Source organism: Myotis davidii, unplaced genomic scaffold (genome assembly GCF_000327345.1).
Source record: "Myotis davidii unplaced genomic scaffold, ASM32734v1 scaffold73, whole genome shotgun sequence".
Taxonomy (NCBI): Eukaryota; Metazoa; Chordata; class Mammalia; order Chiroptera; family Vespertilionidae; genus Myotis; species Myotis davidii.
In genome coordinates this window covers 6763489-6779557 of record NW_006286675.1, presented here as the reverse complement: position 1 = coordinate 6779557, position 16069 = coordinate 6763489, and the positions used below count along the sequence as shown (strand labels likewise).

Sequence of the window (16069 nt, the reverse complement as noted above, 5' to 3'; positions counted from 1 at the left end):
GCAGGAAGAATAGAATTTGTGGCCATCTTAAGTCTCCCACAAATAGTAAAATAGGTAAATGGCTGTGTACTCAGACACTGGGACAGGGCACAGTAATAAAAAGAGGAACTACTAGGACTTGAGGAGAGTGACTCCCACAGACCTAATGCTGAGTGAAATGTCAGGCACAATAATTCATTCTGTGATATTCCATTTATACGAAGTTTTATTTGCATAACCAAAACAGGGAAATAGAGGTCAGAATGGTGGATCCCCGCGAGGGTGTACTTACTTGGATGGGGCCTGGGGAAGCCTTCAAGATGCTGGAAGTGTTCAACGTCTTGATCTGGATGCCAATAAACAGGTATGTACATATGCAAAAATTCACCAAACAGCACACTTAAGTTCGTGTTTTTTCCATACGTAAAGTATAAATCCATTTAAAAATCTACAAGAAAATAAAATTCCTTCAGGAAAGAGGGGTCAGTTGCTGGGAGGTTGGGTAAGGGGATGCAATCCAGTGCGTGGGTTGGTTGGTGAGAGCAGAAGGGCATGGAATTGCTCTTTTGGTTTTCTCATTGGAAACAAGTAGCAAGTCAGTTGCTGATAAAGAGGAGAGGAAGGAGAAGTGGAGGACTGGCCCAGCCAGTGTGGCCCAGTGGTTGAGCATTGACCTGCGAACCAGGAGATCATGGTTTGATTCCTAGTCAGGGCACATGCCTGGGGTGGTGAACTGGATCCCCAGTGTGGGGCATGCGGGAGGCAGCCGATCAATGATTCTCTCTCATCATTGATGTTTCTATCTCTGTCTCTCTCTCCCTCTCTCTTTCTCCCTGAGATCAATAAAAAATATATTTTAAAAAAGAAGTGGAGCCCTAACTAGTTTGGCTCAGTGGATGGAGCGTCGGCCTGCGGACTGAAAGGTCCCAGGTTCGATTCCGGTCAAGGGCATGTACCTTGGTTGCGGGCACATCCCCAGTAGGGAGTGTGCAGGAGGCAGCTGATCGATGGTTCTGTCTCATTGATGTTTCTAACTCTCTATCCCTCTCCCTTCCTCTCTGTAAAAAAATCAATAAAATATATTTAAAAATAAAAATAAAAAAGAAGTGGAGGACTGATGAGAAGAAACAGTGGAAAAGAACATCCCGGAATGGGCATGTAGGAGGATTGCTGCAGTATTAAGTACTAAACACCCCATTGAAGCATTTGGTCATTCATTTAAAGTGAGGCAAGTCGGCATGGCGCCCATTTCACTGACGCAGGCAGGGAGGTAGATTTTACTCCAGAGTGGGTTTTGCTAGGACAGAACAGTGGACCGCGGCAGGGACAAGGGTGCTGAGGATAAATGCAAGGGAGTAAGACCCAGAAGATGAGGGTCCATGGTGAGGAAGAAAGCGGACAAATTGTTGGAGTCACAGCATTAGAGGAAAGGAGCTGAAACTATAGCAAGTGAGGGGAGGAGGAAGATTGACTTGGAGGTTACAGAGGAGACGGAGCTTTTGGTAACAACACTGTCTAAACATGGTGTGGGTGGCTGAGACTGTGTATTGGTCAGGCTAACTGCTATAACAACCCCTAAACCTTAGTGGTTGGCACACAAAGTTTACCTCTTTTTTTTAAAATATATATTTGTATTTATTTCAGAGAGGAAGGGAGAGGAAGAGACAGATAGAAACATCAATGAAGAGAAAGAATCATTGATTGGCTGACTCCTGCACACACTGGGGATCGAGCCCGCAATCCGGGCATGTGCCCTGACCTCCTGGTTCATAGGTCAATGCTCAACCACAAAGCCACATCAGCCAGGCAAGTTTTACCTCTTGTTCACACCACAGCCCCAGGTTTGTCCATGGGTGGGGGTGAAAGTTGGCTCCCTGCTGTCATTCAGGGCCCTGACGTTACCTAACAAGGGTTTGCTGCCAGACACACACACAAACCAACGCTGAGAGAAGAAAGGGCTTTTATTTGCGAGTCCACTGGCAAGGAGACAGGAGGCAAGACCCAAATCTGTCTTCCCAGTCCAGGGCTCAGGGGTTTTAAGGGGTAGCAGTTAAGGCTTTACAAGGGTTACTCATCGGGTGTATCCAAGGTTTCAACTTTGGTTCTAGGTCTTCTCAGAAACCTAGGACCGGTGTGAGCTGGTTTTGCGGGGACATTGGGATCCTCCATGGCAGCTCGGACTCTAGGGCCACACCCTCCAATACTGAGCACTTGGAATGTGACTTGTGCAGCTAACAAGCAATTTAAAATTTTGTTTATGCTATTGAAAATCTTGAAAGAATGTTTGGAACGACTTCGGTATGTGCATCTACTGTATGGAATTATATAGAGAACAAGTATTTTTGATGAAAACTTAGCATCGGAATTGATTTGTGCCAGAAATGTAGATGACATACCAGATTTTAAAGACTTCATATAAAAAAGGAATCTACAATACCCCTTTAACCACTTTTATCCTCATTACATGTTGAAATGATAATATTTTTGATATATTAGGTGAAAGAAAATGTATTATAAAATTAAGTTTATCTGTTTCATTTTGTGTTTTTTTAAAGCAGCAACTAGAAAATTTAAGAGTACATGTGGTCTGAATTGTTTCCACTGAATAGCGCTGTTCCATGGCCTGGGAACCCTCGGCTGGACGCCTCCGTCTGGCTGGCAGGTAATGAGTGAGCGAGAGCAGGCGGAGGGCTGCACAGCGGCTTCCATATTCCTTTGCATAGAAGTCGGTCCCGACGTCACACCTAAGGACAAAGGAGGGGACACACAGTCTGCCCAGAAGGGGAGCAAACAGACCTGGTGAGCAACAAGCTGGCTTCTGGCACAGGTGGGCAGGGTCACCAAAACAGGTGGTTGAGGTGCAGGTATTGGCAGGATCGTCCGTATGGGTTTGAAATGGCCATGCGTTTGGGAAGAGTGACAGGGAGCACAAGTCTTCAAGACTTTCAGTGTTTACAGTTGATTCAACAACAAGGAATATTTAGTAAATAGAGTCTGGTAATATGTGCTTCAAAGCTAAGAGCTTCTGAGGAGAGAAATAATGAGCTTGAAGTGGTAATCAGACACCTCTCCACTCCCGGGCCCAGTGCTCGGAAGTGTGTAGCAGGCAGGAAAAAAGTCCCTCCTGAAAGGTTCCGTGTGTGACCTTAAGCAAGTTAGCTGACCTTTCTGTTTGAGGTTTCCTTATCTCAGATGAGGGATAATAATAATACTTATAGGGTTGTTGTTATTAAAGAGAAAATCACTGGCCCAAAATGGTGTCACTTGTGCTAAAAGCCTATGATACCAAACCTCGATTTACTATCTGATTTAATGGCAGTTCCAACCTCTCCCAGAAATGCAATTTTTTAAAATACATTTTTATTTCAGAGAAGAAGGAAAAGGGAGAAAGGGAGAAAAACTTCAATGATGAGAGAGAATCATCCCCCCTGGGGGTTGAGCCCACAACCCAGGCATGAGCCCTGACCAGGAATCAAACCCTAACCTCCTGGTTCTTAGGTTGATGCTCAACCACTGAGCCACACCGGCCGGGCCAGAAACGTAATCTTAATTAACCAGTCTGGAATTTCTTGGTCAGGCACTAGTAAGGTAGTCTGTCATGTTTGTGGCCCTCCCTATCTCCCTCCCCACCCCATAAAAAGAAGAGGCAATCTGCTTTATTTTAAAAAAAAAATCCTTGCTGTTCTCTTTCCCCCAAAAGAAGTTGTCCAGGTCTAAAAATACTCTTTTCTTTTGTTAACAGCTCCCTTGCCCCACCCTTCTTCCTATAAAACCTTCCATTTTGTAAAGCCCTTGGAGCGCCCATCTGATGGGATGCTGCCCAATTCACCAATTGCTTGACCAAGCCAATCAGGTCTTCGCACTCACTCAGTTGAATTTTGTTTTTCTCGCGGTTAAGTGTTTAGCATGTAGAAATGACTATTAAATGGTTTCCTAGCATTGTACTAGCGCTGCCCCGTTTCTCCTTTGTTTATATCTTCTCCCTTTGTGAATTTACTTCCCTTTGTGTGTGCCCTCATCTGGCCTGGCCCTCAGATAAAGGAAAGCAATCTCTTACTTCTGCCCTGTTCTCGGACATGATTCATAGAGGGAAAAAAAATCACCAGTTCTCTAGAAATGCACGTTGCCATTCGGCAGAAAGGGTCAGCTTTGATGTGAAATTGACTTAATCTTAGGCCATAGTTTGAGAAAGGAGCGCACATTTTGTGAGTCCTCTTTTATGATATAATTATTCTTCTACGAATAGAATAGAAGTCTCCTTTTCAAGAGGAAAAAAGCTTTGTGTGTGCAGAGGGAAGTCCTGGGAAGAGGGTGTGGTTACTTTCCCCATCACTGTTGAAATGACACAGACGTCTTTCCTGTTGCCTAATAAGGACTCGTACATAAATGCCAAAATGAGGAGGGGTGTTGGGCGGTCCTTCTGATGTTCCATTTTTTTCCACCCCATTTCCAAGCAGGGCCCGGAGTATGCACGGCTTCCATTGATGTTGTCAGAATAAGATGCCTGGGCAGAGCCTCCTGGACACAGGAATTAATTTAGTGCTCCGTGTTGCTGTTTGCTTTCCAGAGGGGAGATCCCACATATCACTTTTCCAATCTCACACCAGAAACTAAAGAGCTCCATCAACCTTCCCCTAAAATGTGACTGTGCCAGGGGACCGCTGCCTAGGAAAAGAGGTAGGTGATTCTTCTGCTCCCACACGACTCCATAAGAATGACACGACCCAGCCTGTCAGTTACAAAGCATCATCCCGTGCCTTAATTGTTAAAAGTCTCCTATCAGTGACTTGGCCTGGGAGAGGGGGAACCCGACCCTTTGTGATGGTTTTGTTTTTGCCACCACGTCCGTCCGGCCAGCCCAGGCAGGTGCTCTGCGGAGCAGTGGCTGGATCTGCCCGGCCTGTGTCATCCATCCTCACTGCTCCGCACCAGGAAGCCACAGGCAAGTCCCCATTTCAGAAATCTGAATTGAATCCCAAAGTTCCGAGCATTTCCAGCACAAGAAACATTTTCTTTCAAATATATTTTTATTGATATCAGAGAGGAAGGGAAAGCGGTGGGGAGAGAGAGAGAGAAACATCAAGGATGAGAGAGAATCATTGATCAGCTGCCTCCTGCACACCCCCTACTGGGGATCGAGCTCACAACGCAGGCCTGTGCCCTGACTGGGAATTGAATCATGACCTCCTGGTTCATAGGTTGATGTTCAACCACTGAGCCTCACTGGCCGGGCAAGAAACATTTTTAACTTGTTAGTTTTTCAGAAGTTTCATGGTGCTGCATGGTGCTTCACAGCACCTCCACGTGTCACGGGTGAGGGAGTTGAGCCGTGGAGCAGTGTCTTTCCTCAGGCCACGTGATGATAAAGAGGGGGCGGAGGCTGGGGCACACGGGCCCTCTGATGTCAAGTTCCGTCCTCTGGCGCAATGCCGCCCTCTCTTGTGATTAAAAACTAAACCCAACCAAACTAAAGTTAAGGACGACTTCCTCATTTGGCTAATTTTATCACAATCACGCACCCACTTTGTCTACTAGGCGGCAGGCACAGCCACCAGCAAGTGGCTCCTGAGTCCTCCCAGAGATGGTCTCACATGTGTGAAATCTGAGGCCCTGCACGGCTGATGCAAATGCCAAAAACTGCACGTGCCGCTCTGAACCTGTTTTTTCACTTAACATCTCCTCAGTGATCCCTTATATTAGTTATTAGGAACTTATCATGGGAGGGGGTAGATTTGGGGCCTAACCGTTAAGCACTAATATTCAAGACCCTGGCTGTCAGTTCTTCCCGCTTATGCCGAAAACCTCAGAGTAGTTCCCTATTATGTATAAAATCCCATCTAAATTTTTAGCCAAGAATTCAAGGGCCTACCTAGCCGGGTCCTAACCCACCATTCAAAGTCTTATTTCCCTGAATCCTGTGTAAAACGGTCTGCTCTCTGCACTGGTGCTTCCCACCCTCTCAACCCATAACTTCACACAATGAGCTTCCTCCCAGACTTCAGGGCCTCCGTCTAATCCCACCTCTTCAGGAGAACGCCCCCTGACCGCGCCCTGACCGCTACAGCTAGCAGGCATCCCTCCCTCTTCGGAATCTCAGGGTACTGAGAGTTTGATACCTGACATTGTCCCGTCACCTTAGCTCATCAGTCAGTATTTGTTAGCCAATGGATTGTAAATCACTGGTTGGATGGAACTAGTTCTTTATTTCACCAGCACAATGTATGTGTTTGAAGGGGATATGATTGACTGATGACTGACTTTCCCTCTGGTGTTTGCTGTTTGCATTCCAGAGATGAGTCTGTCACTCCTGGCTCAGGAGCAAGAGCTGTGAACACAGCTTGGCCGTCGTGGTACATCTGGTAAGCCATGGTGCCGCGGCGCCATCCAGGTGATTCTTTCAGAGAGCCAATGGTGCCTCTTGGTGACAGCCAAGAACGGTGCACCGGTCTCAGGAAAATGGAGACCTGTGGCCGTTGTCTTTATTTTTATTTATTTACTATTTACTTGTTCATTCATTTTTAAATGTTCCCAGTCTGCCATGTTAACATCTCTCATTCACATCCTTTCCAGTGTCTTGGCCTTTTGATTCCTTATCATCCAGCTATTTGATGATTCTTTTTTGGAAGATGATTTCTATATTTCACCCATCTGTTTTAGTTATGCTCAATAGAAGAGTTTTTCTGAAATAGTTAGTCCACCGATTAAAAAAAACACTAAAGTCATGATATTGGTCCCTAAAGTGTCAACAAGCAGGGTGATGCAGCTACAGCAGCAGTGTCTTATATCTTAAATGTGGTGCTCCTATAAGACTTTTAAATTATTACAATATTAAATACGGCATGAAAATAATTATGACAACTAAAAAGGTCTCCAGACATTGCCAAGATACCCCCGAGGAGCAAAATAGCTCCTGTTTGAAGCCATCTTCCCATGGATTTGCTGAATCCATAAATAAAAGCAAAACTAGGTAATGGAGGGGCCAGGCCGTCCCCACCTTCATCTTGTGGTCATCTATTCCATCAGCATCGTAATGGTGAGGCGGTCCGTTATTATGTGTCTTCTGATGTGATGCAAGATGACATACACCTCATCATGGATATAGTAGTCTAGCCAAAATGTTTAACTTGAATCGAACCAGATGTTTCTATCTAACATAAATGAAATATATGGGGGATACAAGGATGCCGGGCTGACCCGCAGACACTGAGCAATGGAAGAACAGGTTGCATCGACACATGTTTTTTGTGAAAGAGAAGGATAAGGGACTGTTTTTCTTTAGAAGTAAAAAGCAGTCCTGTTCACCTGCCTTCTTAGGCTGTTATTGTCACAACAGCTTGAACTAAAATTGACCTCTAGATACAATTAGCAGGGTAAGCATCTGTGAGAAAGTATATGCTTCTGTAAGGTCGGGTCTTTAAAGACTAAACATAGAGATTCCAGTAAAACACCCCTGACTTGTTCGGAAAAGTCAAGGTAGGGGCTACCGCCTTGGGCCAGTTCCCCCCAGAGGCCCCCGACCTTTTGGAGAATCCTCCTACAGGCATTCCAGCCAAATTCCGTACTTCCCCACACAGGGACAACCTGAGCAACAATGGTGAGACTCAAATAAATCTAAAAGGTAGCACATTCTTTTGAACAAATGGCCCAGGCTCTTCAATAAATCACTATAATGAGAAAAGAAACTGTTCTAGGTTAAACGTTTAAAGACATAAGTAAATGGAATGTGTGGTTCTGGATTGGTTTGTGGTTTGTGCAAACCAGCTGTAAAGGACGTTTGGGGGCCAAATGAAGAAATTTGAATATGTAGTATGTATTAGATAGGATTAAGAAATCATCATTAGTTTTGTTAGATGTACTAGTAAAATGTCTTTTTGGGCTGCATAGGGGGCTGTTCTTATTCTTTAGAAATGCATACTAAAGTATTTAAGGAGTTTAGAACAGCCAGGATTTATTTCTCACTCACACTGCATCATCGTCCCAGATCAGCTGCCACTGTGCTCACCATCTTCAGTCTGGTACGCAGGCTGAAGGGGCAGTCCTGTCTAGGACATTGCTGCAGAAGGAAAATGAAGACAATGGAACCACACTGTGACTCTTAATATGTCGCTATTATTTCCACTCATTGTATTGGCTAAAGCAAGTCCCCTGGCCAAGCCTACAATGGAGTAAAGCAGCATTATTCTCCCACAGGGTTGGGCAGTAGAATTATTTAGATATCAGTGACAATGAGAACAAAGCATCTTTAACTCTGAGTCCTAACAAAATTGTTTCTCAAGTAGCAAATTATAATGTTAAATCCAGATGTAAGAAAGGTTGAAAATAAATGAACTTAGCTTTCAATTCTAGAAACTAGAAAAGCAATAAACCAAAGAAGATAAAAGGATGGGATTAACAAATCTAAAGTAGATATTATGAAATAGAAACCCAAAAACAATAGACTTAAATTCTGTTTTTACAAGATCAAAATATAGAAAGCTTTTGGCAAGTGTGATCCAGAAAAGAAAGAAAAAAGAAATAAATAGTAACAGTAGAACTGAAAACAGATGTAGATGTTTTTTAAAAAATTATTTTTAATGCTATGTACAACTTTATTTCAATTAGTTTAAAAATCCAGATCATGGGGAGTGACTTTCTAGAAAAGTATAAGTTACCCAAATTGACTCAAGAAATAGAAAGCTGGCCCTAGCTGGTTTGGCTCAATGGATAGAGCGTCCGCCTGCGGACTGAAGGGTCCCGGGTTCGATTCCGGTCAGGGGCACATGCCAGGGTTGCAGGCTCAATCCCCAGTAGGGGGCGTGCAGGAGGCAGCCAATCAATAATTCTCTTTTAGCATTGATGTTGTCCTCTCTCTCTTCCTTTCCCTTCCTCTCTGAAATAAATAATAATAATAATAAAAAGAAATAGAAAGCTTGAACTTACCAATAATAACAGAAGAAATAGGCAGTCAAAGATCTACCTTCAAAAAATAGAAAAGTCCACATGGCCCAAGTCCACAAGGTTGAATACTGCCAAGACTTCAAGGAGGAGATAAAGCCCATATGATAGGAAGTGTCCTGAGGCTTAGAAAAAGGTGGAATGCTTACCAATAGCAGATTGTCACTCTTCAGCTAAAGATCCATATGACCAAGTTCTGGTCAATGAGACACAAGAAAAGGGGGAGAGGGGTATGTGCTTTAGGGAAAGGTTTTCTTCTCCAATAAAAAGAGAGGAATGTGTGAGGAGACCCTGCTCCTCCCTCCCCGTCTGGGGATGTGTCCCTTTGGATCTGCCGCAGTCATTCTTGTGACCAAAGGGAACACGTGACTGACTCACTGAGAATGAGATGGGAAGAATCTGGGTTCTCTACGATGTTGTTGAGTGCCGAGCCAACTGAGACTCCTACATGAGAAAACTTTATTCTTGTTGTATAAAGCATTTCTCTTTGATTTTTTTTTTACGTGTTACTAGAAGCTGAGAACATCCTAACAAAAATAGGTGCGCTCTATCAAATTTTTACAACATAAATGCCCCCAGATAATAGCAATAGTTACAGAGTTCAAAAAAGTTCAAGAGCTTGACAGCTCATTTTGCATGGGTTGGTCTTGCATAATCCTGATACTAAAACTAGATACTTCGGTAAACCATTTCTAAACGAAATCTTCCCTTTAAATCCTCTATTCCAATTGGGCTACTGAACTGTTTCAATGACAACACAGAGACAGGAGGGGGGGAATGGATGCCGATGACTCCGACATAGGAGTTTAGGACTCAAGGTCAGACATATCTAGAGAATTTGAGGGGGAGAGAGGGCAATCACCTCACTAAGGAACTGGGAGGGAGACACAATTACCAGGAACTCTGGAGCAGAGCAAGGGTCAGCCAGGAACGCACGGCAGGCAGATACTTGATTTCTGGGAACCCGAAACCAAGGGGAAGGCAGTGGCAGGAAGAGAAGGACCCACTGTATCCTGAGTGAGGGGGTGTCTGACCGGGGCTCTGGAGACCCCCTGCCCCCGAGCATTGTCCCTAGAGCTGGAGGCAGCACCGACCTTGCAGGTGGGAGGCAGGGTAGTGAGGAGCCGAGCGAAAGCTCCAAGGCAAGTTCGTTACACCAGACAAATGAACTGCCTCAGAATCTTGACTGCGGTCAGAAAAGGCTGACCGACTCCTGCTAAGAGAAGGCCCGTTGATCTCCTCGGTCTAAAAGGAGTTGACTCGGGGGGGAAAAACTATAAAGATAATGAATATCGTGTTTAGTGTGTGTAACCCCCTTTCCAGTCCCCAGGTTAGCTCCAGAAATCAAAATATGTTCACTGAAGACGGCTGGTTCATCCAAAAAGTCCCAAGTCCCTGACAGATAGCATCTAGCTAAGCTCCTCCTACGGAGACTTGTGAGTTAGCACTTTCTGTAGCTTCCAAGGTAACTGAGGATCGGTTCTATTTGTAAATCTGGGGGACACAAGAGGAAGCTCATCTCTGCTGGTGTTAGCCTGTTGGAGAGAATCCATCCTGAAGGCCACGGGCGGTGAGTGGAAGTGCCAGCGCAGAACCATGCCCTTGGGGGAGTCCTGCAGAAGAAGAGCATGGGGCCAAATGGGGAGTAAAGCCTGGATCTGAGTCTCCTCCTGACCAACCTGCATTTGTCTGAGAAATAAGATCCCACCTTCCTACTGCACTGCTGTTTTCTCCCACAACAACCCTCAAAGGGCTTCTACTAACACATTTATTACAGACATAGCAAGTCAAATGTTGGTAAAAATCAAATAGCATCTTACATTCTACCATTTTGCCCAGGTGGGTCATAAGGCCTGCTGTTGTCTTTCTCTACTTTTCAAATTTATCTTCTTTTTCCCGTTTTCTCTCTTACCTTCCAAGTTTACCCTAGGTGTGTCCACCCTCAAACAAACAAGTTCCAGAGGCTATACCAGGAGGGTCAGGGCATCCTGCTGAGCACCAAAGCTGTCTTCCCTGTAGGAAAGGAAATATCAGGGTCCTCAGAGAGAGAGAGGGGGAGAGAGAGAGAGAGAGGGAGAGAGAGAGAGAAAGAGAATGAGCACTGTGCTTAACACGAGGCCATGGTACAATCACCAGGAACTCCCTCTTTTCCTGATGTCCTAGATGTGGAGCAACTTATTTATTTCGGAACGCTTTGTAAGCAGGGCGTGCAGTCATAGCATGGTTGGGAATATTTCAGTTGTACTTGTCTTACGTTTTCTATGCCTGTTTTCCCAAAGGCTGCTTTCTCAAAGGGAGAAAGGCTTGATCAGCTATTATCACTCTTACTGTTTCCTGTTCAGACAATGGGAACATCCAAAATATATGAACACTTCCTGTCCCTTCCTATTTTATATAACCCACATGCTACAGAGATTAAGTGTTCTGCCTTAACTCCACCCAGGACATGGGTGGCATTTGGGAACCTAAGTCCAACCACTAAATGCTATAACTGCTCCTCCCCTCAACTTAGGGAAGGGGTGACTTCTCCCAAGAAAGGTGCTTATCTTTCCTTGGTCATTAAGAAAAGTAAGGCTATGTTTTCAAACGTTACTGCCAAGTCGTCATATTATTGTAAATCTTATATCCAGAAGTGGGTCTCTCATGTATCTTAGTGATCAGATAGCCCAAGTGTTCTTAACCTGAGCCCGTGAATGGACTTGAAGCAGTCTCTGAACCCCCCAGTGTTACTGGTACAGGAGTAAGATGTGCCTGGGGCCCTAACCAGCTTGGCTCAGTGGATAGAGCATCAGCCTGCAGACTGAAGGGTCCCAGGTACCATTCTGGCCAAGGGCACATGCTTGAGCTGCGGCTCAATCCCCAGTGGGAGGTGTGCAGGAAGCAGCCGATCAATGATTCTCTCTCATCATTGATGTTTCTCTCTCTCCTTCTCTCTTCCTCTCTGAAATCAATAAAGAAATAAATTAAAAAAAAAAAAAGATGTGCCTGGGTAGGATGTGTAAATAAATGGCTGTTTCTCTGCCTTTCCCAGGAACTAGAAAATGAGCCCTAAACACGTGGATGTCCTTGGGAGACCAGTTTTCCTAGTCGCTCTCGTAATTCTGCCCCCAGTTTGAGCTCCAGTTCCTGGTGCCTGCTCTTAAAGAGGAGCCTGGAAATGGAGTAAAAAAGAATGGAGTTAAGACCTCGCCTCCAGTTGCCCTGAAGAAATGTTAGATGAATGAAGGAAAGAAGGCGTTTATATGGAAGGTTGCAGGATTTACCTCCCCTTCCATTTCCCAACCCTATTCCAAACTTCCGAACCCTGTATTAGAGAAGGATTGAAGGGACCCCAGGCAAGCGTGGACCTTCCTGATCACGACCCTATCAGTGTTTCCCTCTCCCCGGCCTTCATGGTTGGTTTAGGACAAACACAGAACCCCAGTCAGGCCAGCAGGAGGCCGAAGAGGTCAGTGAGACAAATTTGGGAGTTTTATTTAAGCTGTTGACCATGTTTGAGTCTCTTTTCTTCTGGATTCGAACCTGGAAGTAGGCCCAGTTTCTCAAAACAAATCCTATGGTAATGGAACCAATAAATGGAGAGCAAGCATCCAGGATTCATTTACTTTATATGGGCACTGGGCGAAGCCTTTTCCAAAGGTTTGACCTTTGGACTTGAAGCGATGTTCACCTATAAATTCTCCTTATTAAATCCACTTGAGTTCGTCTTCTGTTTCTTGCCACAGAAATATTATTAGTTAACATAAGCTTATGTGATGTGCAGGAAGTTGGAACACAATATGTATTTACAGAGCTTTCTGAACTCCCAACCCAGTATTTAACCACAAGGCCATTTTCCTCAGAATATCCCCAGTAAGGCAGAGCTGTATCCTTGAACACAATGCGTTTGTGTAAAAGCAACTAAGCTGTGGTCATACAGTGCGTCGGTTGCAACACAATAATTAGTTCAAGGCACTTCAATTCCCACGCCCCTGGAGACGTTATCGAGTCTCTTAGGAAATAATGTTGAGATATTGCCTAGAGTGGTATTTAAATTTCCCCTCATGTTCCTCTCAGTCAGATTGTGACAGATAGTTCCCGCTTAAAAGAACACAGTTCGTTTCCACTGAAAGGAAAACATCAAACTGAAAGGAAAAGAGCTTTTTAAAGTAAATCATGTCAGTTATTTATTAACGCTCTCAGAGAATGCAGTCCTGGCAAGTAGAAAACTGGATTGAAGTTTTGAATTGCTCCGACGTTGCCCTCGGAGCTGTCTGGCAAACCTCACCAGAAACCCATAGCTTATTTGAATGGAGGGAAATGAGTCCTGATCACTATTTGTGAGATATCTTTGTTCAAATACAGATGGAATATGAAAAGATAGGATCTGCTATTCTTTTGCACCACATTTCTTTATTCATAGGAGGATGCCCTAGACTGCAAGATATGGAAAGTATTTTGTTTACTGTCATTATTCCTGACCTCTGAAGAACAACATTTTTTTATTTACAGCATTTCTGGAGACTCAATCTAGGCTTACACAAAGCCCATTTTATTTTATTTTATTTTTTTATTGCTTAAAGTATTACAAAGGGTATTACATATGTGTCCATTTTTTCCCCCCGCCCTTGACAGTCCCCTAGCCTCCCCTATCCCCCAGTGTCTTATGTCCGTTGGTTATGCTTATATGCATGCATACTAGTCCTTTGGTTGATCTCTTACCCCCCTCCCTCCTGCCCCTTTTGAACTATGTGGATATATACCCATGAAAAGTTATATGTAAGGAATATAAAACAATTTTATACCCTTTCATGTATACTCTGAAAAAATGAACCAGTTAAATGTTTAAACTGCCTAAACACCAGTCTTTGATTTTCTAATCCATTCATCTACTGATGGGCACTTAGGCTGTTTCCAGATCCTAGCTATGGTGAATTGTGCTGCTATGAACATAGGGGTGCATATATCCTTTCTGATTGGTGTTTCTGGTTTCTTGGGATATATTCCTAGAAGTGGGATCACAGGGTCAAATGGGAGTTCCATTTTCAGTTTTTTGAGGAAACTCCATACTGTCTTCCATAGTGGCAAAGCCCATTTTAAACTGATTTATTAGGTTTTTTCAACACTGACATTTCTTATAGCGGATTTCTGAGTTAAGAAAGCTGCACAGTATAAAGGAAGGTCTCACCAGGAGCTGACACTCTTTAGTCACTATGTATCTCACTGATTTCTCGGTGGGCTGAAGTTCTCAGGCTCTCCAGGCCTCTGTGAACGGACGGACGGACGGAGGAGCTTCAACCAGCTCATCTCCAGGTTCCCGTCCCTAGAGATATTGGTGTCTATGAGCAATATACTTATCTCACTGTCATATCAAGTACTACAATTTGAAACGACGCGTTCGCTATAGTTTTTAGTCCTCTATGGTAACAGTCAGAAATAAATTGTCAGGTTTGGAATGAGAATACTCAGGAAGGATTCTTGAGTAGGAAATCGAATACCTCAAATTTATCGGGACCATGACTTTTCTTCTTTTGTAAAGGCCTAGAGCAAAATTTTGAGAGTCAGATACTATCAAATGTGCTGTAATATGACTAAGTGTGACACACTGTTTGTAAGTTCTTTTGCCCTTGTGCAAGGAAATTCTTTTTGTTTCCCTCTTTAGTTAGTCCCATTCATGAAAGATTAGAAATATTGTAGTATGGATCACGTCAGCATATGACATGTCCAGAGGGCCGGATTAGGTCATGGATGGCTTCATGTGACATCCTTTTAGTTTTCAAATTTGAATTAAATTAGCAGGCTGCTTTGTAACAGACATATCAAACAAAAGTACACCAAAACTCACTGGAGACTGGTTAAGGGCTTAGCCCTGTCTATGACTGAAAATAGTTTGGGCCCTGGCCAGGTAGCTCAGTTGGTTACAGCATAGTCCCAATACCCCAAGGTTGCAGGTTTGATTCCCGGTCAGGGCACATACAAGAAGCAACCAATGAATGTGTAAATAAATGGAACGACAAATCCAAGTTTCTCTCTTCCTCTCCCTCTAAAATCAATAACCTTTAAAAAATAGTTTTGTAGGGAGAGGGGGGTGTGGGAAGTAGAAGAGGATAAACAGGATAAATGATGATGGAAGGAGACGACTTGGGATGGTGAACACACAATACAACATACAGATGATGTGTTACAGAATTGCACACCTGAAACCTATATACATTTATTAACCAATGTCACACGAATAAATATAAAAATAATAAAATAGTTTTGTGTTTTTGGCAGAGTTCTATGGGGTTAAAAAAATTTTTTTAATCCTCTCTGGAAGACATTTTTTCATTGATTGTTAGAGAGAGTGGAAGGGAGGGGGAGAGACACAGAGAGAGAAACATCGATGTGAATTGGTTGCCTCCCACACTCACCCCAAACAGGGCCAGGGATCAAGTCTGCAACCCAGTTACATGCCCTTGATGGAAATTGAAACCGGGACCCTTCAGTCTGTGGGCCATGCTCTATCCACTAAGACAAACTGGTTAGGGCAGTCAACAACATTTAAATTTTGTTCTATAGACAATAAAAATAAATTAAATAAAGTGGCAAAAAACATTTGTTCTATGAATACTCATTCAGTTGATTCTAAGTATTGAAAGCCAATACACTGCAATTACACTCTTTTGATTATGTAAAGAGTATTCACTATTGAACAAAACGCTTCAGTTAGCATAGAAAAGGTAAATCTATATCGCTAACTTTGTGCCAATAGATAAGAATGCTCCAAACATCAAGCTCAAATAATGACATTTTCCAACACGTTATTAATTGCTCAAAATAAAACTACATTTTAGTTTGCTTTAAATTTGGAACATAGTTTTCTGATGCTTTCCATTGCTTTCCATTTTCCTTCGTAACAAAAGTGTATGCCTTCACCATACGACTAAATTTACCCAGGACCTTAACCCCTCTCTGTGGCGTGGAGTCAGCTTTCTACTTGAAGACATCCTTGTCCATTCAAAACTAGTTGCTCCCTTGCCCTGCTGTTCAGCTGTCATTCTAGACCAGCGATTCTCAACCTGTGGGTCGAGACCCCTTTGCGGGTCGACTAAGGCCATTGGAAAACACATATTGAATATATAATTACATATTGTTTTTGATTAATCACTATGCTTTAATTATTTATCAATATGCT

General features: G+C 43.5%; 1 protein-coding gene across 1 annotated transcript in view; it reads left to right on the top strand.

Annotated features, from left to right (window-relative positions):
• The first annotated feature begins 4464 nt into the window (after positions 1 to 4464).
• The window catches only part of ATP1B3 (ATPase, Na+/K+ transporting, beta 3 polypeptide), a 57145-nt gene continuing 45540 nt past the window's right edge, over positions 4465 to 16069 (top strand). The window contains 2 exon segments of the mRNA XM_015560412.1: positions 4465 to 4548; positions 4551 to 4656. Of these exon segments, the coding sequence (XP_015415898.1) occupies positions 4480 to 4548; positions 4551 to 4656 (175 nt within the window). The 5' untranslated portion in view covers positions 4465 to 4479.